General features: G+C 38.3%; 2 protein-coding genes across 3 annotated transcripts; both read right to left on the reverse strand.

Annotated features, from left to right (window-relative positions):
* Window positions 1-2,276: 2,276 nt before the first annotated feature.
* On the reverse strand, window positions 2,277-6,681 carry LOC102708647 (deoxyhypusine synthase-like). Of its 2 annotated transcripts, none has more exons than XM_006661177.3 (7): window positions 6,350-6,681; window positions 5,594-5,761; window positions 5,225-5,443; window positions 4,513-4,596; window positions 3,823-3,928; window positions 3,510-3,745; window positions 2,277-2,851 (listed from the first exon to the last, which is right to left on the reverse strand). In XM_006661177.3, the coding sequence occupies exons 1-7, from the start codon at window positions 6,596-6,598 to the stop codon at window positions 2,741-2,743; spliced, it is 1,173 nt and encodes a 390-aa protein (XP_006661240.1). In that variant the 5' UTR covers window positions 6,599-6,681; the 3' UTR covers window positions 2,277-2,740. The 2 variants fall into 2 exon arrangements, with proteins under 2 accessions (XP_006661240.1, XP_015696476.1); XM_015840990.2 differs by having other exon boundaries at window positions 3,823-3,991.
* Window positions 6,682-8,864: 2,183 nt separating this feature from the next.
* LOC102708925 (kinesin-like protein KIN-7I) lies at window positions 8,865-23,210 on the reverse strand. Its single transcript, XM_006661178.3, has 31 exons — window positions 22,987-23,210; window positions 22,785-22,874; window positions 21,804-21,922; window positions 21,229-21,342; window positions 21,071-21,152; window positions 20,926-20,993; window positions 20,770-20,844; window positions 20,498-20,643; window positions 20,306-20,408; window positions 19,344-19,424; window positions 19,181-19,249; window positions 19,046-19,105; window positions 18,802-18,963; window positions 18,480-18,536; window positions 17,551-17,775; window positions 17,278-17,445; window positions 17,098-17,202; window positions 16,299-16,388; window positions 15,990-16,139; window positions 15,269-15,382; window positions 15,103-15,189; window positions 14,828-15,031; window positions 14,502-14,669; window positions 13,073-13,279; window positions 12,871-12,960; window positions 12,657-12,794; window positions 11,924-12,021; window positions 11,422-11,491; window positions 11,055-11,174; window positions 10,900-10,971; window positions 8,865-9,647 (listed from the first exon to the last, which is right to left on the reverse strand). The coding sequence occupies exons 1-31, from the start codon at window positions 23,111-23,113 to the stop codon at window positions 9,417-9,419; spliced, it is 3,690 nt and encodes a 1,229-aa protein (XP_006661241.2). The 5' UTR covers window positions 23,114-23,210; the 3' UTR covers window positions 8,865-9,416.
* Between the last annotated feature and the right edge of the window lie 36 nt (window positions 23,211-23,246).

The raw sequence follows: 23,246 nt of genomic DNA on the forward strand, positions 1-23,246 counted from the left end.
CTAACCATCCGGCCACAGGGCCACGGACGGCCGAGATCTCCCGGCCGGGTGAGATAACGAGCCATCCTGCTCTGCTGCTCGCTTCTACCGTGGGGGTGCTGCCGTCCATGATTGCGTATTATTTCGGACGGGAAAATCTGCCTGCCGAGAAGGGATCTTCGAGACCGGATTTTAATTCGATCAGCGGGCCGGGGAGTGAAGTGATTGCGTGAATCATGGCCATCCGTTCTCACGCTCGCGTTGGGGGAATCGAACGACCGACAAAGTTTCTCGATCGGTCACCTTGCCCTGCATGCCGCCGCTGATCATTGTGGAGGTGATCACCGTTGGGTCATGTTGCGCAGGCTTTGGAGAATTGCAGCTTGGAGGCTGCTACTGATTTCCTCGGTACCGTCGCTTGCCTAGGTCCCCCATGCGTCATGCGCGCTCTAGTTCCAAACAGATGATGAGTTGGTTAAAACTCAGGATATTCTCAATCCAATGATTAGGATGGTATCTATAGTATTAAATAAGTTGTTACCTAGAATAAAAAATAATGTGACAAGTGAATAAATGAGGAAAAACAATGAAAACATGTCTTGCATGAGACATGGTTTCTACACAGCATCCAAGATCTCATGTGAGATAAGTAGCATTAAATTAAAGTATGAAACAGTGATGTTTGCATTGGAAGAGTAGTGTCTAATACTATTTCTTGATGATAGGGAGTTTATGAAAACTATATCTAGTGTTATGGGTTAGGAATGTCCTAAGAAATATGTTCGTAGGAAAAAAAATAAGAATCATCATTGACAAGTGTCAAACTCTAAAAAAATATCACCATATAAGTCGACTTTATTGTAGAAATAGCATCACCATTAAATTTTCATTAAGACCAAGGCTAATAATGTAGCCAAAAAGCTGACTATAAGATTATTTATAGTCTTTCTCTTAGGACAATCTCAACCTAAAACTACTAGTTTCCATAACATTAAATACCATGTCAACTAAGAAAAAATATAACGTGACACCTGATTTAAGAAACAGAGAGAAGAGAACAGTAGAAATCGTTTCTCATATCAAAAACAACGTCCTCTCGTTGACCAAGGCTAAGGGAAACAATATTTTTGCGTTGCTCCTTCCTTCATAGTTTCCTCAGCTCTTCCTCCAACCCCGTCCAAATCCTCTGCACATAGACGCCTCTCCATCGATGCTGCCCTCGCTCTCTTCCGCTCGCCTCGCTGCATGTGCTAAGTTTCTTCATGCGCAACTGATCCTGCTCTCTTTTTGACACATTAAATTGTCCTCCGTATAAAAACTGCTATAGAAGATGTGGGTTGGGAGAGATGGTTTCTTAGTATCATTAATTGTGTTATCTATCTCTTGGAAACCGTCCCTACAAATTATGGGTTGGGACTACCTTTAGTCCACTCATATAGTAGTTAGCTATTTATTATTAATGTAGGAACCACATAGTCCACTCATATAGTAGTTAGCTCTTTATTATTAATGTAGGAACCACATGTCTCTCTCATAAAGTTTTTTTTCTTATGTCCAAGTTAGCTATAAGATTACAACCCGCTTCTCCTCTTTCTCCTCCCCCTCTCCTCCACATCAATATTTAGTCAGCTTACAGCCTACTATTATACTTGTTATAACAATCTTCCGGTGAGTGTTATAAGACAAACAATACGTTTAATGACAAGAGATGAGACAAAACCATAACATTGATGATATTTATGGAATGAAGTTATTTGTATTGTGATATTTTACGGAACACATACTCATCAATGGTATTTTTTGAATTTTGAACGTTTATCGATGGTATTTTTGTAATTTACTCATTTTATGTTTTTCAAGTTTATAAGTGGTACATTCTTTGAAAAAAAAACTTTCGTTGGAGTTTTATTGAATCTGTCTTTTAGCTTTATCATATACTACATGCATCCAAAAATATAAGCATTTCAAAATTGTTTAGCAGAGGTAAATGTTTAAGAGAAAAAATTTAAGATGTCTCTTAATAAGTAAGCAATAAATGGGGATAGAAGTGTAGTTTGGGATAAAATAGGGAAAAAATTAAATGGAAAGTGATTGACCACCGGTTTTAAATAATTGTCATTAGTTACTAGTTATTTGTTAACTTGACCGCTCACATTTTCTGAAAAAAATATTATATATGTTTAAAATTATGTTATATTAGTAATGTGTGATTTAAAAATTATGTTTAAAATATGCCGTAATCATCAACTAATCATTTAAAAGTTATTAATGGTCAAAGTAAAAACATTGATTGTTACAAATGACAAATAAATGAAACAGAGGTAGTATAAAAATACATATATTTTCATACAATTCAAATTAGAGAAATAATTAAGATTTTGTAGAAGGAGGCAGTCTCATATATGTATTCGGCCATGCAGCGCAAAAGAACACAATGGAACAAATAATTACGCATCATAAGTGGGCTGGGATGGATAGGCCGCGAGTGTAAGTGGGCCGGGCATAAAAATAACCTTTCCCCTCTTCCGTAGTTCCGTTGCGTCTAGGCGCAGCTGACGAGCTGCGCAAGCCAACAAGTACCCGAAATGCACCTGTAATGATGACTTAAATATCACTTCATGTCTCGCACTTGTCAGAATCACCCACCCAACCGGTCACAATTGCAGTGTTCTAGACGTACGTACAACGTAAGCATCCACTGCATCTTTGCAAAAAAGTGCAGTCTAACACTCAGCCGTTGAGGAGCTCGACACGAGTCGATTTAGCTCGCAGCACCCAGAGAATTCATTAGGTTTGTTTTTGCACCATGAAGCTTGCGTGCGAATGTTGCAGCCACGAGTAATGGGAAAGCGATCGTGGCATCACAATGCACCTGCATTTCCAAGAGTCGCGGCATTAAGATACAGGTTCAATCGTGGAGTATGATGAGTTAAGTGCATTCCTACGATCTTTTCGTCATAATTTCTTATACAGTTGGTCGTCTATACCAGGCAAAACAAAATCATGTCAACCATAACTGCATAAAATCATTAAACAAAAGTAAAATAGATACATGCTTCGGCCTAACCAGCCCATTTTTTCACTTTTGATTATATTTATAAGCCAACATTTGAATTTTTAAACTTAAATTTAGAATTGATTTTGAGTTTTTCATCGTAGTTTATTTTTTAGCTTTGGTTTTTAGATTGCAAACATATATATATAGATATAGTTTTATTCATAAATTATTTTTTATTTGTAAATGTGTTGTTTGGTTTTCGGTCCCTCGAAAAGCCAAACAATCACCCCCTAAATTGCATCACATTTGGTATTATTACACGGAGCAAAAGCTATATAAATGAATAAAGGTGTCTATGATGGTTTTAGGATTAGAATCTAGTCCAAGATCATTGATATCTCATCACAGGCGAAACTAACAAAGGTATTTCTACGTGCAGCATGATCTTTTACTAAGAACACTTTTGACTGCCTAAATGCATGTACAAAATTAAGGAAATCGTATGAAAATTGTTCAAGATGTGGAAACATACCTTGACAGGTTTGGCTGAACCTTTGATCTTTCCCCATGAAACTGCTTCATCAGGCTGTGCTCCAGAATCACTGCCATCAAATTCTTGAGCTGTGTTGATATAGACTGTGTAATCTGCACCATTGCGAAACATATTGGCATTGCATATATGATGCTTGGGTAGACCTCCACCAAGAACTATGATCCCTGTCTTCCTTGGGGTTGCATGAATGGCTTCCCCATTCATCAATCTTATATCTGCCAAGTTTTCAAGCATAATATGAGAACGAAAAAAAATGAAAGCAAATGCAAGAAAACCAAGCAAACAAACTTGCCTTGTACAATGTCAATAATTAGGCCAGGATTGCGGACTGCATGACAGAATAGCATGTCTCCAAGTGACCCATCAGTCAATGCTGGACAGTATACAGGAATATTGTTCTGATCAAGTTTTGGGGAGTCAGTATGTCTCTTTTCAGTCTTTGAGTTACAGAGATCATAACACTGCACTTGGCCATACAAATTTTAAACCAAGGAACACAAGAATATCAATGCAGATTTATGAGTCATATTCTCCAGAGAATTTTAAAGTGCATGCTATTGTAACATCAAGAGGAAAGAAACAAGTGTCTTGATTAAATCCACTCAAATATAACTCACTCTAACAGTCAAAATAAAGGTTCAAAGGGGGGGTTATGGACACCAAGTACATTAGATTAACAGGACAACTTCAAGTTATAGGATGATAGTGCACTAGTTCCAAGGGGAAAAAATGTCCATATGGCATTACTGTAAGGGGTTTCCACTTTTCCACAGTTAGACAACATTAAAACAGACAAAAATAACTCATATAATACTGTTTTTTATTTAATTGCAAGGGAACTCAGAAACAATTTCAACGAGACTACCTAGCATATCATTGTGTAGTGTGTACTATATGAACTGAATTGATGGTGCATTCTCCCACTTCTGCTATTCTTCCGCATTTTGCAAGGATATGCTGGTGCAATTGACAAACATGTTACCTTATATGCCCAATAAAGGTAGGAACTTTCATCATTTATTTCTTTGCCAAGACGGGCAATGACCTTCGATGGTGTCCAAACATTCTGCAGGTAAGTAAAACTCATTGCACTTCATGAACAGAAGAGAGAGAGAAGCATAAAAGTAGTTTGAAGAATTGCTTCAGAAAGAACAGATGCATATGTGATAATTGATAGTTGGATAAAAAGGGAACATCAGTAAAGCTTACAAAAAGTATTTACCAGTGTAGGAACTTCTGTTTATTGATTCTTGGCAGCTGTACAGAAACTTATAGCTGGTGGCCTCATATTTCGGTGCTATTTAGCCCATCATCTTTTTGCTTACGCTTAAGCTTATAAGCCAACATTTGAATTTTATAACTTAAATTTAGAGTTTACTTTGTGATTTTTTCATCGTGGTTTATTTTTCAGCCTTTGCTTTTAGACCACTAAAAACACGTATATAAAAGTTTTACCCATAAATTATTTTTTAATCATTAATAAACCATTTTGCTTATGCTTAAAATAAGCAAAACGATGACCGAGTTTGGATTTATGCATGTACCATTACTTAGGCTCCCTCCCTCCGAAGCACTGTCAGCTAGGCCTTTTTCATATCACAGCTAATGAATAATAAGGACATGTGCTTTACATAGAATCAAACACCTTGCTGCAAGCTAACTGTGCTTCAGCCAGAAGAAAAATGTTATAGTACCTCAGGGGATTGCTCTTGTAGCATCTGGTCAAAAAGTGGCATAATCCAGTTCTCAAACTTGCAGTAGTTATCATTAGGAACCAATAGATTTCCAATCCGATTCAATCCCTTTGACCGCAACAGCATTCCAGGTAAAGAAAATTCCCCTCTGTAAGTGGGAGCAAGACATTTGATAAGATCCTCCTCTATACCACCCGCAGTTGTAACAATAACATCCACCTAAATAACACATTTTTCCCACAAGGAATTAGCTAAATCATAATCATGAGATCTCAATGTTTTTAATAATGCTAGTGTGTTACTAATAGCATGCCAAGACGTGTCTAGCAAACCAGTTCATAAAAGGAAATTGCAAAAAGGAGTACTCACCATATGATGCTGAACTAGAAAACGGATAACATCACGAATGCCAGAAGAAACAAGGTTTGACGTGAATCCCAGGAATATTTTGCACTTCACAGATTCTCTATATGTAGGGTTAAGCTCAGCTTCATCACAGTCCTCGTCTGGCTTCTCATGGGACAGCCTCCATTCTAACTTCAGTGCATTCAAGTGCAGAAAAAAAAGGGGTTAGAAAATATAAGAACCTCTGGAAGGCATGTAGGAAAATCAGTAGAAGCATAAAGGTAGTAAAAAAAATTAAGGAACACACACGTAAGATGACAACAGAGATAATTCTTTATCTGGATTACCTCCAGGCCACAGCAGAGAAAATCCTAATTTATACATTTTGAATTTACCCAATAAAATTCCCAATTTAAATAAGTGAATCTGGTAGCATTCTTTACACACATACTCCATTTCAATTTGCTAACAGTTTCATCTCACGGGAATCATCGAGAAAACTAACAGTGGAGTGTTACCCTTGGGATGAACAATAGACACAAGGTTCCCATTTTACAGCAACCACAGGTATCGCATCACTCACGTACATGACTTCACCTCCGTCTCTCACTAACACAACACAGCCATATGCCTATCGAGTCTAAAGCGCACTTCCTCAGAAACTCCACAGATCTAGAAACACAACAATTTCAAGCTACAGCACCACCCAATCTGCTTCTTCGTCTCTCTCACGGATTTGTAAAAGGCAGCAGGGCCAGAGAGGATGGTGGTTCATCGTACCATCTGGTTGACGACGTCGATGGCGTCGCCGAGGTTGGAGGCCTGGAATCCGGTGGAGGCGAGCGACGCGAGCAGCCCGGAGAGCCCGAGCCCGGCGTCGTCGAAGTCGGCGCCGGCGATCCTCGCGAACCGCCCCTCGTCGAGGGACTCCGAGGGCTTCAGCACGATCGAGCGCACGCCCTCCAGCGCGTCCATGTCGCGCACTCCTCCTCCTCCTCCCGAGCCGCAGCTGCCTCCTGCCCCGGCCATCGTCCGCGACGCTGGAGGCCGAGCAGTAGCCGCCGCCGCCGCCGCGAGCTATGAGCTTCGAATGAAGCCCCTTTCTCCGAAAAAGAAAGCGAGAGGGAGCAAAAGAAGAAGGAAGAAGTCCACTTTTGGTCCTTCATACTGATGGCGAGTTAAAAATCGTCCTATGACCAGAAAACCAGGTATGACCCGTCCCTAATCTGTTACTTCCCGTTTATCAGAGGTCCTAAGGCAGTATTGAGGTCGATTTTGTATGATGTGACAGTTTGACCGAAGTCAACATGGCTGAGTCAGCAAGGCAGTTGGGTGATAAAAGCTAATATCAACCCACGTCATTCATCTAATCCCCGTTTGGGAAAAGAGTAGCATAGCAGTGTGGAGGCGAGGGTTCGGCGGCGATGACGGCGGGGGTTTGGCGGCGACGACAGCGGGGGTTCAGCGGCGAGGGTTCGGCGGCGGCGAAGAGAAGAGCGGTGCTACGACGATGGCGAGCTCGAGGAGCGACGGGTCATGCTCTTCTTCCCGTCGATCTTACAGCTCTCCCGTCCCTTTTCGGGTTGGTCTTCTGGAATATGAGCCGGCGGTGATGTGTCTATGTCGCGCGAAGGCAACACGGTGGATCTTCCTGTCGATCTTACAGCAATGACAATCGCGGTCGCCGCTACTTCAAGTGTCGCACTGCTCGGGTATTGTTGCATTTTTGTTGATTTGGTGGTTCAAATCTGGAGCAGTTTGGGATCTATTTGGTTTTTTGGTGCAGGCGGGAGGGTGTGATTTTTTTGCTTGGTGCGACGGACCAACGACCAGTTTCTAGAGGGAGTTACTGACTGATTTACAAGATGTTATGTACTCACTGAGGAGGGATAAGGAAGATCTTCTTCAGGAGGTCAAAAAATGCCAAGCGAAGATTGAAGAACATACACAGGCTCTTGATTCAACGAGGAATAAACTGGCAACCACTACCTCTGGCTGCTGCGAATGAAGCAAAATTAGTTGGTTTGAATGGGAAGAACAATAGGGTAGAGAAGGAGAGATATGTGTTGGTCCTATGTTTGCTGACATCTATGTTTTTGTTGTTTTTCGATCTGGGCAGAATTAAGTGTAGAACAATGTGGCCTATATATGTTGTGTTGTTCCATTTGAAGTAAACCAAAGCTTGTGCAATAATTTTAATTGTTATCAGTGAGTTCTAAAAAAGAATTAAATGAATGAAGCAATATACACTCTGTAAAATGGCTAACTTGGTCTTAGGTGCATATATATGACAAATAACCTGATGTTTTTTGCGTCTGATTTGTTCCGCGCCACCGCGACCTCCACCGAGCCCAGCTCCAAGCCACCCTCTTGTTCGCCTACACTACTGCCCAGGAGCACGAATGGTTTTATCCACCAATAACCAGTCTGACTCAGCACAAGAGAACAAGACTACCTTGCTGACTCAGCCATGTTGACTCCAGTCAAACTGCCACGTCACACAAACCAGCCTCAATACTGCCTTAGGACCTCTGATAAACGGGAAATAACAGATTAGGGATGGGTCATACCTGGTTTTCTGGTCAAACGATGATTTTTAAACTCGCCATCAGTTTGAAGGACCAAAAGTGGACTTCTTTTAAAGAAGAATCAGGTTCCGCAGCGGCTTGCTGCAATATGGCCCACCTGACAATGGAAGAAATAAGTTCACTTTCCATCCCTCGACTATACATCAAATTTACGAGATGTCAATAAACCCAAATACCAGAAATCTTCGCCACTAAATTATACAAAACCATGTAATTTTAGTCCTATGCCAGTATGTATTCCTGGTGACATGACATCCTAGTCGGCACAAATAAATAGCTCATGTTCCCTCAGGGAGGAGGCCCAACCTCTGAGCCCACGAGACACGGCCCGGCTCGGTAAGGTGGATTTGCTAACTACTCCCTCCGTTAAAAATTAAATGAATCTGTAGAGTTTAAATTTTTATCGAAAAAGTTTATCCGCTCAATACCTCTTATCCGACCACCGACCAATATTATATTTTACATTAGGGAGTGATAATTTGGTATCTCCTACTAATATTGTATTGGAATTATATGAATCCAAATTTTTTTTAAGACAAACGGAGCAACACATATAGGAGAGCTGAGCTAGAGATCAAAAAAGTACACATATGCTAGCAATGCACGCCTTTTTCATTTTGAGGTAATAGCAGTAAACTCCTTTGGAATGTAGGATTCAAAATACACAGGAAATTCAGGAATAAGAAAATATGATTTATGATGCCGTGCAAACTTTATCCTATGGAATACCAAAACACAGAAATTGCTCTATCATGTTATTTGGTTACTTTACAGGAAAATCAAATAGGAATTTGGAAAGAGAGTGACCAAGGATTCATAACCTGCAAAATTCCTCTAAAATTTCTCCGTTCCAAAGGAGCCCTATAAGTTACTAACAACCAGGAGCAGCATCCTATAAGCACAAACCTATTTTACATGGTAATATCAAACCATATTATGGAACAGCATATTCCGACCTTAATTTTTCCAGTGCTACAGAGGCCCAGAAATGTCGTCTTTGGAACTTTGTCTACAATCTGAATAGCTCACCCTATCTATACTGCAGTGTGAGCAAAGCTGTTAAAGCCTTAAAGGCAGTAGACAGGTCCACTACTTGGTAATTTGATATTCGGGAACATTAATAAGCAATGATTTACAGGAAATTATCGAACTATTGTTGATGTATGAAGTGGCATTGAGGCAATACCAATTGCTTGTTCTATGGTTAGTACCACGAGTCTCTCCACACATGAATTGTGCAGCAGAAAGGTGTTACAGCGTCAAGTTGTATCCTGTGATTCTTTAAGCTTCTCTCTCAACTTCAGAACTTCGCGACAGTAGTAGGAAAGCTCCTTCTTCAGCTTGGCGGATGCTTCCTGATACTTCGTGTCCATGAGCTTCATCTCATTTATTGATTCTTTAAGCCTTCCGCGATATGCATCAAGTTCTGGCTGCATCCTCCTAATCTGCATGCTAAGCTTTGTCTTCTGTTTGTTATAAGCCAAAGCATCCTACAAAGGAAAGCAAGTCATGACAAACGATATATATAGAGAGGTATGCAGTATGCACTTTGGACACTACAGTATACACAAAGGTGCAAATTGCACAATAAGTAGAGTAAAAGTGGACTGCTCTCCAACTCCAAGTGGCACAACTAGGGCCATCATTGGGGTTGTTTTGAAAATTAAATGGCATGGGAAACTAAATATAGATGCATAAAGTAACTAAATATTAAATTGAAAATGATTTTCCTCTGTACATCATTGGACAATTAACAAAACAGAAATGATATAGGCACTAGCACTACTCAACAAAAAATATTTTTAAATGCAGAGCCAGTTGTGAGTTAACGTTCTTTCTAATAGGAGTACTAGCTATCCAGGTCATGGTAATTACCCTTTGCCATACAATGATTATCAATCTGTACTAAGCTCCTACATGAATCCAAAACTTTATGTGCAGACCAGGCTGCAAAACTATTTCCAACAAAAAACAAGACCACCAGTTCACTCAAACTGGTGATTTTAAGTTGGCAGACCTTTAACTGTATTATGTCAAGTTTCCATGTTTTTTAATATTGGATGAACATCAGTTCCAGTATTCCATCACAAAAGCCACCAAAAATAAAACATACACAGCTATAAATTTAGGATAAGGCTAGGACTAGCAGCCTAGCAGGGACCAGCGACACTACTGTTTAGAATTCCAAGAAACTATAGAAAGGAAAATTCAAGCATACAAGTGCTGTGACATGATGAAATTCTGAAACATGCTTGTGACAGTCCACTGGAAATTTGGAACAATACTTCCAGTGTGCAACACAAGCAACTTTGATAATGAAAAAACTCCTAAGTATGTTCCCTGAAAATACATGTCAACCCAAATTTTAGTGTTTCTGTTCTGTTGTTCAATTCAAATTTCAAACTCATCTAGTACCTTTTATTTTTATATATTTTTTGGTTTGGAGTTGTACTACTATGTTTAGGAGAAGTTTGTGATAACCTTGTCTAAAAATGAATAAAATTAGATATAATTGTTGATAAAACAAATGCACATGTTCCTATGAGAGGCTGCACATGGAACCTATTCACAAGACATTCATTTATTTCCAGTTGTTAATGGTATTATACACAACTCTCCTGCATATTTGAGAAAAAAAACAACCAAACAGTTCATTTGGAAGATCCAATACTTTAAAACATCAGTTGAAATAATAATACACTTTCATCAACAGCAGAAAACGACTAGTACATCAATGCTTACACTTTTCATCTTGGCTTCCATGGTAGATATCCTAGAACTCAACTCGTCTATATTTGCTTTGGCCTGCATTAACTGCACAAACAATTAAAGCATATAAGCAAACCGCCTATTCTACAGGGAGGAAGTGTAGGTGGCCAACAATTAACATAACTTACCTTGTTACCGTAGTTCTCTTTTAAAACCTCTGATTCATTGATGACTAAACTCATATGCTTTGTCTCAGAAAGTAACTTGTCACGTTCTTCTGTGATCATCGATAGTTGTTGGCGAAGCTCCTGCTCAAAATAGAATCAACAGAAAAAATGGGCGATAAGTTCCTACTCAATGCAGTCAATTGTTCCTCACTAAGGAAAAGAAGGAATCTCCAACATCAAACATTATAGCTTCCCAGCTGATGGTTTCTCACCTGTACAGTAATTTAATCATGACTCAAGCCAATATAATGTAGAATGCCAATTATTCCATTTGGTTTTCTCATGTTCCCAAAAAGGTTTTCACAATGTACAGAAACTGAAGACTTACATTTTCATTCACATGATTGTCGATGCTTCTTTCTTTCTTCATGACTGGTTCTGATTCTTCACAAATCTCCCTGTTGCACAAAACATTTTTACTGCCAGTAGTAAGTCAGCAGGCCAAATATTTGAGCCTAAAGCATATGAATAACGTGATATTATATTTCCTTACTAGTAGACCAATTTCACCAAATTTGTTCCTATTGCTCACTACCAGCTGTTCATCCAAAAAACTTTTGTCTATGCCCTATAACTGATGTTTTTGAGCACATTGAAGATACATACACTTGTTATGTAACGCACAGCTACTCAAGTTTGTCCATCTGTATATTTTTCAGAGCAACTCATGTAAAATAATATTTTAGACTTTAGGCTCATGACTAAAAAGTATTGCACAGAAATATTGAAAATAGCTTAAGTACTTGCTATTACATGGTTGGTCATGTTCCAAGGCATACAACATTAAAGCACAATATGCCAAATTGATGAAGAGTTACTACAGGACTAACCAGCAGATTTTCTCATCTGTGCCATTCTTACTGGAAAGCATCATTTTGCCCTCAAGAATACTGTATTGTTCTCGGCAACACTTCAATTCTTGCCTCACCTAGTAGTGTATAGCTATAGATTAGTAACAGGAGATACCAAAAGTTCTTCAAATTATTGGTGGAAGAAATGGAAATGGTTTAGGAAACATTACTTTGAACAAAAAGAAATTGAAACTATTCATCATGCAACCCTCTAACTACTTTATACAAGTCAACTCAAGAGTCAGTACAATACAATAAATGCATGCATAGTTCTTTACGGAGACACGAGTAACATTGCTAAGTTTATTTTTTCTCGAACACAGGCCAAAATTGCTATGTTGCTAAATTCTCTCCCTTAAAATCATGGAAATCCTTGCCCAAAACCAAGCAAGGAAACTAAACATGTTTGCCCACCGACGTTGCTAGGCAAGGGTGGAAAGGAAAAGAAACATGCCCTTGATGTTTAAACAAATAGTACCAAAGAAAACCACTAAATGGGCAAATGTAGCATTGCATGTGACACTGATTATATTCATAGCACGATCCAAAACAAAACAATATTGAGTTATCCATAAATCCACGTTATCTACAAAATAAGTGCCAACCTTATGCATTGAGCAATCAGTACATGCATAAGATGAACGGAGCACACAACACACAGCAGGTGTGCAGTGGTCGATAGGGGAACTTCTAGTAATTCTATTGATGTTACCTTAACCAAATCTTCTGATACTTTGCAATTATTCTCATTGCAGATATCCAGTTTTTGTTTGGCTTCAAGATAAACTTTCTCCTTGGCTGCCCACATTGATCTTTCAGACTCCATTTCCAGAAGGACATCAGTAAGTTGCTGCATTTAACAGCAAACAGAAATGCCATAAGTTTCAAGTAACATTAATTAATTTGACAAAAGAATAGAGCTATACAATTCCCATATCTTCCTTTTCCCTTGTTAATGAACTGATAGAAGCCTCAAGATCTTTAGAGATAGATTCAGATGCATCTAACTTCTTAGTCTGCATCAGAGAGAAGCAAATTTCATGGTATCAAAATACCAGGCATTAGACAAATAGATGGAAAACAAATCTGGAAAAATAAAAAACATATGCAAAGACAAGTCAAGTATACCAAGACAGCAATCTCCTCAACCAAGGAATTAGTCTCTGATTCTGCGGAATTTAACCTACTTTCAAGATCTTTCAGTGCCGATGTGAGAAGGTCCACTCTAGATAATGCTTCTTCCTTTTCTGCAATTGAAGTAACTAAAGCTTCTTGTAACGAAGCAATTTCAGCTTCCATATCAAAAGCATGCATCTCAAGCTTCCCATAGTCCTCCTGAAAAAGATACAGACAATGCATAGCTAGTTAGTTCGTCCTAATTATGCAAAAAAAAATATGTTGGCATGATATGTGAATGGATAGCATCAATGAATTTTCTTCTATTTCTCTCACATCAACATGGCATCTTTGTCACAGTCCCTAAATGATATCAAGAAACAGCGCTCACCTAGACTAGTCGGTGGATGCAATATGTTAATCGATAAATTTTTGCTCACAGGTACTACCTATTTTAGATATGTTTTGTAGTATATTTCAGACTAGTGGGTACCAGATATTGATTATTGAAAAGACCCAAAGAAATATAAAACTGAGATTTGATAAGCATAACGTATTTTTCAGGTATACAACTTTCCATCATCATTAAACTTATTGTGAGGGCACACAGGAAGCGAGAGACGGCGTGGAGGCAAGTGAAAGCATGACAAGTGGGAATAATAGAGAGGTCATAACGATAGCCCACGTCTCTGGCCCAAATTTTCAGCCCACATCACTTCTCTATATCCTAGTTAGCCCATTTAGCTGATTAGTCACCTGACTAACTTTGATTGATTAATTGGTCAGACCAACTAATTCACTGTTTACCCCCTGATCGAGTCGACTCATCATCGACAACTCAGCCTAGTCTACTGACTAGGCGTCTAGGCCACTGTCAGCAATGACCTTCATATTTCAAAATTATTAATGTAATATTGTCATAGACAAGAACAATTGGGTGCCTGGTATTAATGTCATGCAACTGCACCAAAAAAAATAATGCTCTTCAGTAGTTGTGGACTGTTAATCCACGTCAGTACTGAAAAGGTGAATTTTCTGGATGCTGAGGAAAGAGATTGCAGCAATAATATACATGCAATGATGCAAATAAAAGCTGTGGAGAACAAGAAATGGATTTTTTCCAGGATTGCAAATTGCCAGATTGTGACTTCTGAGAACAATGAACTACCAGAAACCAGAGAGTTAGTAATTTTTATGAACCAGTAACCCTGCACTGGTGATACTGAATCCACATTAGCACTTGCTAGCTTCAAACCGCCACTATCTAAAACGTATATCTCGAACCACAACATGAGATGATTTGCAGTTGGGAATACATTGGTCAAATTATTGTCGAGTGACTAGTGATTTATGAGGATTATTTTTGCAGCAATGCCAGTGAAACAAATCAGATGCTTGCACGACAAGTTGACTGGAAAGTAATACAACGGATTATTAAAACCTGAATTTGAACTGCTTGATCATAGATACCAGCAAGCTCCTTCGTCTTCACATTCATTTCATGTCTTTTGTCAACAGTGAGTGAATCACGTTTCCGTAAATCACGTTCAAGAAGAGTCCTTTGGCTCTGCAACTTTTTTATTTCCCTATGGGCCTCTGCTTTTTCACTCTGAGGGAAAATTATGTATTGATAGATTATCAGCAAAAAAAACACTGGTTTTTATTGGAGAATAATGCAAGGTTTTCTTTTTTGTGCATATAAAAGCACTAGCGAATTGTAAGTATCCCTCAAATTAATAATAGTAATTGTAATTGCAACAAGCTAACCTCAAGTTTTATCTTTTCTTGAACGGAATTCTTAAGTTTGTTCTCAGTCTCTTTTAGCTTTGTTCTTGTTCTGTCAAGTTCCTTTCGAATAGACTCCTTTTCTTTCATCAAAGAAGATGATGACAAGGATGTGACTTCCTTTTGGAGAGTTAATAGTTCCGATAGAATGCTGTCTTTCTCCAGCTCGTTTTGAATATTACAATCCTGCGAGCCGGAAATGATTTTTAGAACATATACACATTTATTCATCAAAAAATGATTAAGCAAAAAGAGACCTCCATAGCTTTCTCACAACTTTCCAGAGTGGATTTCAACCTCTGAAGTTCATTTTTCTGATCAAGAGATTGGTCATCTAATAGTTTCTACAATCAATGTAAGCAAATAAGAGCTGTTTAGAATGAAAAGTCAAACAATGGACAAAAAAGAGCTTAAAATCAATACCTTCTCCATTTCAAGTTTGCTGATCCTTTTTCTCAAATAGTTTGAAATGTTCTCGTAATCCCTAACGACAGAACTCAACTGTGTAATGTCTCCACAAACAGACTGTTTTACTTCCTACAGAAAGACCAATGACATAACATTTAAAACATTTATACTTACGACAGAACACTGTGTTATGACAGAAAACTAACTATAGTACTAGTGTAAGATAGTGACATAGATTCATATGCAAATGAAAAACGGGCATAACAAAGGGTTCTATACTTAGACATTTTCATCAGATCATTTTCACGTTGGATTTTCAGTATAGTGCATTTCTATCAGACAATGTGTATAATACTGGCATTTTATGGAAATGGCTCTTTCATGACCCAAAAGGGTTGATGCTATCACTGTTTTGACTTTGATCACCAATTACTTTACTAAATTATTAGAATACAATCTCTGAGAACTTCATATTTATATTTAGCATGCTATAAACTTTGACAATATGGTGTCTTTCTTTATTTTTTGCAAAAAAAATGAGTGATTAGAGTTTAAGAATGAATAGTGCCCAGTGTCAATTATTTAAAATGGAGGGGATATAATGGAGTAAAATGATTGCTAACTGTCAATGTTGAACTTAAACAGAGAACTCATTCAACAAAGGGCATGATAGTTGAGAAATTTGGAAATGGACTACAGAGATGCTATCATAAAAATCAAAGAACTTAAGCCATACAATTATGCATTCGGCCATCATGAAGAGATTCTTGAAGAGTTCTTCAATAAAAGAAAGAGCACTGTCAACTGAGTGTGTTGATTGATCCATTTGCACAGCTATGCCTTCAATCTCCACAGATATACCAGTGAAGATTTCATATGCTATTTCCTGGAATGATACAAATGTTTCAAGGAACTAGTCATGTTAATAAATCGTACTGTGAAATTAAAATGGTTGTGATAGGATTAGAAAACAGATTCAGCATCCAAAACATTCTCTTTGTGAGAAAAGGAGAATTGCTATAACTGAAAGAGAATAAGAAAGTACTTGTTTGAATTTTCCTGTAGTACATAGAGAGGAAAGCTTCTCGTTAGCAATTTTTGCTTGTTCTTGTGCCACAAGAGCATTCTGTTGAAGCTGCAAACAAGTAAAGAATATATACAATGTAGGACTAACAAGAATAATGTGTTTTCATGTTAAACAGATTACATTTTAAAGAGCGGTCAGTTATACAATGAGAGTAAACCATAATAAAGACAATGCTAGGTAGGTATGGCAAAATGAACACTGGTGACTAATAAGCATTCAACTAGTTACTGAATGTATTTTCAGAGTAAAAAAGATAATATGTCAAAAGAAAGATGACACATTATTAGAACAACTTTAAAGCATTTGTCTTCAATTTTTTTTTTTGGTCATCATAACACTGCAACAATACTCTCAAAAGAATATGTAGTTTTGCAAGGACATCAGGTTAAAACATTCTTGATTCCAGATTGAAGGTTTGCAAGATAGGAGAATAGGTGAAGTTAACTAACGCTTGTGATCAGCCTACAGAAAAATTTAACAAGATGGGATGTTTGCTGCATTTTTTTATTATAACTGAACTGCTATGCCAATAAAAATTGTTCCCATTTAATAGGCAAAGAAGAAATAAATATTTCCCAAATGATGCCTCTCACAAGTCTGAAGAGGAACTTATTAAAATAAGTTTCTTTAGGAAGTAGAAACAACTATTCCTGTAAAAAAAGAAGCAAGGAACAACTTGGATGATGTAATTCAGTCAACAAGTGGGACTAGCATGCTGGACATGTTTGAATTTAACAATGAAGCTAAGACTGTTCACCTCTTCATACTTCTCACTGAAAGAAACCTTCTGCTGAGTTGCTAATTCAAGAACATCGTCCAAGTTATTTTGAATAGAAGCCTTCTCTAACTCCAGCAACTTTATCTGTTTTAGATTTTTAGGATATGCTTATTGCAAAGTCATTGCGTAATAGGACAATAGTAAGGAGGAAATAGGCACCTGATCTTCAAGTTGCTTAATGACAAGAATTGCTTCAGACTCTCGAGCAGATAAACTGCTAACACAATGTTTGATGTTTTCCTGACATTCTCTGGTGTATTCATTAGGGTATTGGGTTATCATTGGTTCGCCTGCTAACCCCATAAGTTGTTCTTGATCTGATATCTTCTGGCAAGACCACACGTTTCAACATTCAGGAAATATGTGACCAATGAAAATATAAGAGTCAACAATAATGTGTTTGCATTGATAAAAATAAGGAGAGTCAGTCACCGTCATATTTGGCTTTCTTCGACTGGTAACATGTAACAAAGCATGTGAATCTGGAAGAGAATCATCTTCATTGGATAAATCACCAGATAAGCAAGCATCAGCACAGTGTTCAATATTGCTATCACAATTTTCCTCTATTAGCTCTTCAAAACACAGTGGCATCTCCCTGTTACGTCCATGTCGAACCATGCTGCTTGAAATGCCTTCTTGGACAGGTTCTAAAACCTAGATATTTGTGGATAACTTTGATATGATATCTATTCTTCATATATAGTTCTTACCCACTAGCTCTAAAGGTCAACATGCAAGCATGTCATGTCCATTAGCAACTATTATATTTAAAGCTCACACGAGCATGTTAAATAAGCTCAACATGCAAACATGTCATGTCATCACCCATAAACAATATTATATTTAAAGCTCATGCAAGCATGTCAAATCATCATCATCTATATCATTTTCATAATATTTTAACGTATATTCACACATCATTTCAACATATTTAATATACAATTATTCATGTATCCCACAACAAATATATTCATCCACCATTTCAACATATTTAACATGCATTCATCCATATATTCCGCAGCAAAGAACGAGGTGTCATCTAGCTCTTCACAAGATTGAGCGTTCTATGTAATTTGACGAGCCCAAACATTGATCAAACATGAACAGAAAGTAATAGCATGAGCATTTACAAAATGCATTGCATGTATCAATGGACAGAACCAAAAAGTTGGAATCATGAAATCTACCACATCATGCAATCTAAATGAACAATTTGGGGAGGATGTTTAAACAGAAATTTGCAAGTATTATGGCAGCAATGAACCAACAATGCCATATTTATCCAAAACAAACAGTGAAACTTTATGTTCTCAGGATGTTCGTCAAACGGGCGAGTAAGCATCACTGGTACATCATACCTGACCATCAAATTGCCTTGAGCGTAGTCCAGGACACCAGGTCAACCGCCTTTTGTTCTGTTTGAAGTGCATAAGTACAAAGCAATAAGACTATTAAGTGGATAACTGGATACATATGTATTGGTGTTCCTCTCTGTAACTGAGGTATACTTCTTATGGCTATTTGTTTTAAAAATATATATATATGCATCGAACTTCTGGCAGAAAGCAGAGTGAAGCAATAAACATAAATGGGAAGGAAGCACCAACAAGAAAAAATAAATGATGTTCAAGTGCATTCTGTGGCAAGTACTGGGAAGATTAAAAAAAACTGCATTCCTACCTTACTAGAAACAGTAGTTCTGTCATCCCTTTCTGAATTTAATACCAATGAACTAAGGTTTTCGATTTTCTTTGCTTGCTCAATCAACCTCTTATCACGCTGCTCTTTGGCTCTCTTTTCCTCCTCCAGCTCCAAAGCTATTCTCTCCTTTTCCAGTTCACTCTAGACAAAATAGTCAGATTATTTAAGGCACCATGTAGCCAGTGACAGAGATAAAGGATGCTTAACAAAATAGAAAAGGAACCTGTAGTAGTGTGTTCCGCAAATTCAGAATTTCTTCCTCCCAATGATCACTTTGAGAGTTCTATTACCACAAAAAAGTATGAGTTTTATGTGTTCAAGCTGTACTGATTTAAACATAGCATTTTGCAATACATACCCTTAGTTTTGCTCGAAGTTCTTCAATTTCTTTCCGTTGGCGTTTTAATAACGCAGCATCTGTTAAAATCTTTACAGACATATGCGTTTAAAATGTATGTATTTTGCTCTTTACACAGAAAGAATACTAAGATTGGCATTGCCATTAACAGATGTATCAATACCTCATTAACACATGCACAATTTGTAACACGTAACGCTCTACTAGCAAATTGTAAGCTGCTTTTGGTCTCATCAGCATGAACCTGTAACAGAAAAAACAAAGTAAATAGCAGGGGAAAATATTAAGATGTAAATTAAACAGCAATGTTTGGATTTAAGGCTATAATATTCATTATTACGTCAAAATACTTGGATTATCCTAATTCTGCTACTAGATCAATTGCTTAAGCATAGTTTTGCACATTAACAGATCGCTTGAGCATATCATTTGAGCAGTATCCTGTGTAGATAATACCTACTACCTCCATCCCATAATAACTTCATTTTTTGATTTTTGTGTCACCATTCGTCTTATTTGAAAAATTTGTACAAAAACTAAAAAAAATTAGTCACGCATAAAGTACTATTCATGTTTTATCATTTAGTAACAATAAAAATATTAATCGCAAAAAAATTTCAAATAAGACGCAAAGTCAAAACATTGTATCCAAAAACTGAAAAATGAACTTATTTCGGGACGGAGGTAGGAGTACATTACTGTGGTAACATATTTTAAACGACTGTGTATTCAATGGAGCCAGCCCTAGAGTTGCGACGGTCGTACAAGTGGTTGAAAATGAAGGTTATCTTTGGTGTGTGGCAGGAAATTCTGCTCTCCAAAAGCTCCTTAGCAGGGCGGCTATCCTAGATAGCTAGTTGTAGCAAGTTGGGCTAGTGTGGTTCTGTTTTGAGTGAGTTGATTGTTTGTTTTTTTCCTGTTTTCTGTTTTCTATTTGTACTGTTCCGTTTATTTCCCCTTTTGAAATGAAATGCAGCTCTCCTGCGTTTTCGAGAAAAAAAACATATTTTAAACAAATCCACCTGTCATATGAGGGAGAGAAATCTAGAATAATTGATTTGTACTTCCATTGTCCAACAATACAGGAATATGATAAATAGAAGAGAGCTAAGATATGCAGGGTACCTGTGCAAGAGTTATATTACAAATGATAGCCGTATTGGCATTTCCACCCAGAGCAGGTTGCAAAATCCTTGTCAACTTACTATCCCGGTAAGGAACATGTCCCCTGATGACAAATTCCATTACTAAGTAGATTAACCACCAAAAACCAAAACAAAGCAACTAAAACCACTAATTAACAAGTACATAACTTACCCCTGACCTTCTATCCCTTCACTTAGCTTCTTGATGACCGTACCAAGGGTCATAAGACTTTTGTTGATGTGAGAGCCCTCCTTAAGTCTGACACCTTCAGCACCAGTCTTTGCGGCACGTTCTGAACCAGCTAAGTCTACCAGATTCTAAAAATGTAAACAAATATAAACTACAATGTGACAAAAAAACTCAAAAACCTATAGTTAAATAAGTACTACTTCCCATACAAGACAAGCTGGTTAGTTTCGTTCTGTAATAGTGGGCAATTGTACCAGAACAGATACTCGAACAGCATCACACGATTCTCCTGCGTCACTATCATCAACTTTTTCCCGACTCTCAATTACCTGAGTAATTAATGGCATGAAAATTTAAAGTATGATGTTGTTTTGTAACACAACAGATAATACAGTGGAGAGTAAGCATACCATGCGAAATATTGTATGAGAACGACTGCTGTACACATTCATGTTTGTTTCCCCAATATGACGGTGAGCTGCAGTTGTGCTAATAATTATTAAAATTGATTAATCGTGAATAGGCTTTGCAAGCAAGCAATAAAGAAAAGCTTACATTCTCCAAATGACATAAATTTCAGTACTTGTTCAGGACATGTAACAATTTCCTCTCTTAAACCAGCAACATATATGCCCCTCTTCAAAAGGGAACAGCATTGTTACGTTATTAAAATGGAAGATTTGTGAATTTGATTGAAAATGTGGATTATTCACCTCAATGCTTTCATGTATCTGCAACTTTCGATGTTCTGGGACAAGAAGATCATTTATTTCCTCATTATAAATTTCCATGTAAGACATACGGAGAAGGAATTCTCGGTCCAAATGCTATAAAATAGCAAAAGATGTCAGTTAGAAATATACCAAATATGGAGAATAATGGGGTAAGAGTACTTTATAAAGCCTTTGCAGCATAAACGTAGCAAGTCCTATTGGCCTTTTGGAATGGTTACATCAGAATTCTATTTTGGTGCAATTTTACCATTCTTGAAAAAGGTACCGGGAGAGGTACCCACATTTTCTAGTGTTGATTTGGTACCTAGAAGTACTTTCTCAAAGATGGTAAACTTGTTATTTTTGTGATGAGGAAAATAATATCAGGATCAGTTTAGGGAGTGGCCTAAGTGCTAGAAGATTGCAACCAAACATGCATACATACCTACATCATCAGAAACCCAAAAGATATGACAATTACAAACTCCAGATGCTATTCCATTGCTGTGAACTAACTGATGTGCAACACAAATAAGAATAAAGATTTGTTACTCGGTAATTTATATCGAGTTTACCTCCTCAATAGTTTTAAATAGATCGTGAACTGCAAGAGGTATTATCCCAGGTTCATTAGCAGATCCTCTCATTGTATAGGTCTTGCCACTGTTAGTTTGTCCATATGCAAAAACAGTGCCTGTTATACGAGAAAACATATGACTGATTTTTTAATGCATATATTGCTTGGTTGAGAAAAGAAGCTACTGTATCTATATTTAAGAAAAACAACTAACATAAATACTCCAATTTAGAAACAACAGTGTTCACCCTATGCCGTTCATTGTAGCAATGAGAAAACGTGCTGAACAGTGGACAGTACTGAGTAAGAAACCGAATAGCACACTGTGACAAATACTTCACCAACAACTCCTAGATATGCTGAGAGCTATAAACCAAACCAGCTAGAGAATCATGGGAACCATGGTTAGCTGGCAAGATAGCATGCAAGGGAAGACGAAATTTGGCATGCTGTGCCGTGGGGATCAGGGCTTGAATAGTGTCATAGGAATGCATAAACAAAGCTATAGGACGTAGCAATCTGAACTCTAAATCGCCTTTCTAGGACTAGTGAAATGCCCCATGCTTTGCTATGGGTGAAATAAAATATGTTAGCATCACTTATTTGCTTATTCAGAAAAATTGATATTAACTTGTTTAAACCAAATATTCGGACGTTTCATAATGTCAGCATGTATTAGAGATCAATTTGTAAATTCTGTTAAATCTTTGGTGGAGTGGCAAATTCACTGCCACCACCACTGGGGTCTTTTATAATAGTAAAGATAAGTTGGCAAATTGGGCTTTCCAGGATTCATAATCCAGGCACATCTGAGAACCTGCGAATCTGCGATAGGACACCTGAACAATGTATCGCAATGAAGACGCACCACACGCACCTATGAGAAGCACCATGGATTCCTGAAATGTAATCGGACCAAACTAGCATTCCCTATAAAACGCCACTGGCAGCAATAGGATGCGGAGGCAGCACAGATTACCGTTGAAACCTCGCACCGCGGAGTCGACGATGTGCTTGGTGCGGGCCCCGTAGACTTCGGCGGTGCGGCACTCCTCGCCGAAGATCCTGTCTGCGAGAACGAGCCCCACACATACACACAAAGTAAAGCTCACACGGTCACACCTCAAGCAAAGGGAACCGAGGCTGGCAGGGGGAAGGGCGGAAGGGTGCGAGCTCCTCACCGAACTCGAAGCGGGTGGAGGGCTGGGTCGAGAGCGCGACGGCGTTGCCGGAGACCCGCCACGGGCTACCGCGAGCGTCCTCCACCGAGAGCGGCCGCGCGCGCACGGAGACGTGGATCCGCTCCATCGCCGGGCCAGTCCGCCTCCGCGCCGGGAAGATGCGGCGGCGGAGGAGGCTTCAGCCGGAGAGGAGGGCGAGACGGGGGTGGTTTCGAATTTTCGCGTGGGTGAAGCCGAATTTGGGATTCCCGCTCGGAGAA

Source organism: Oryza brachyantha, chromosome 9 (genome assembly GCF_000231095.2).
Source record: "Oryza brachyantha chromosome 9, ObraRS2, whole genome shotgun sequence".
Classification (NCBI taxonomy): domain Eukaryota; kingdom Viridiplantae; phylum Streptophyta; class Magnoliopsida; order Poales; family Poaceae; genus Oryza; species Oryza brachyantha.

Excerpts from the sequence above, each read along its gene's own strand:
- LOC102708925 (XM_006661178.3), bottom strand. The coding sequence starts at position 23,113 with ATGGAGCGGATCCACGTCTCCGTGCGCGCGCGGCCGCTCTCGGTGGAG. Across the intron at positions 20,994-21,070 it reads ATTTATGTCATTTGGAGAAT|CTCACCGTCATATTGGGGAA; the intron begins GTAAGCTTTTCT and ends GCACAACTGCAG. Across the intron at positions 16,389-17,097 it reads TCAGTGAGAAGTATGAAGAG|CTTCAACAGAATGCTCTTGT; the intron begins GTGAACAGTCTT and ends ACTTGTTTGCAG.
- LOC102708647 (XM_015840990.2), bottom strand. The coding sequence starts at position 6,598 with ATGGCCGGGGCAGGAGGCAGCTGCGGCTCGGGAGGAGGAGGAGGAGTG. Across the intron at positions 5,762-6,349 it reads TCGACGTCGTCAACCAGATG|TTAGAATGGAGGCTGTCCCA; the intron begins GTACGATGAACC and ends AATGCACTGAAG. Across the intron at positions 4,597-5,224 it reads TACAAGAGCAATCCCCTGAG|AATGTTTGGACACCATCGAA; the intron begins GTACTATAACAT and ends ACTTACCTGCAG.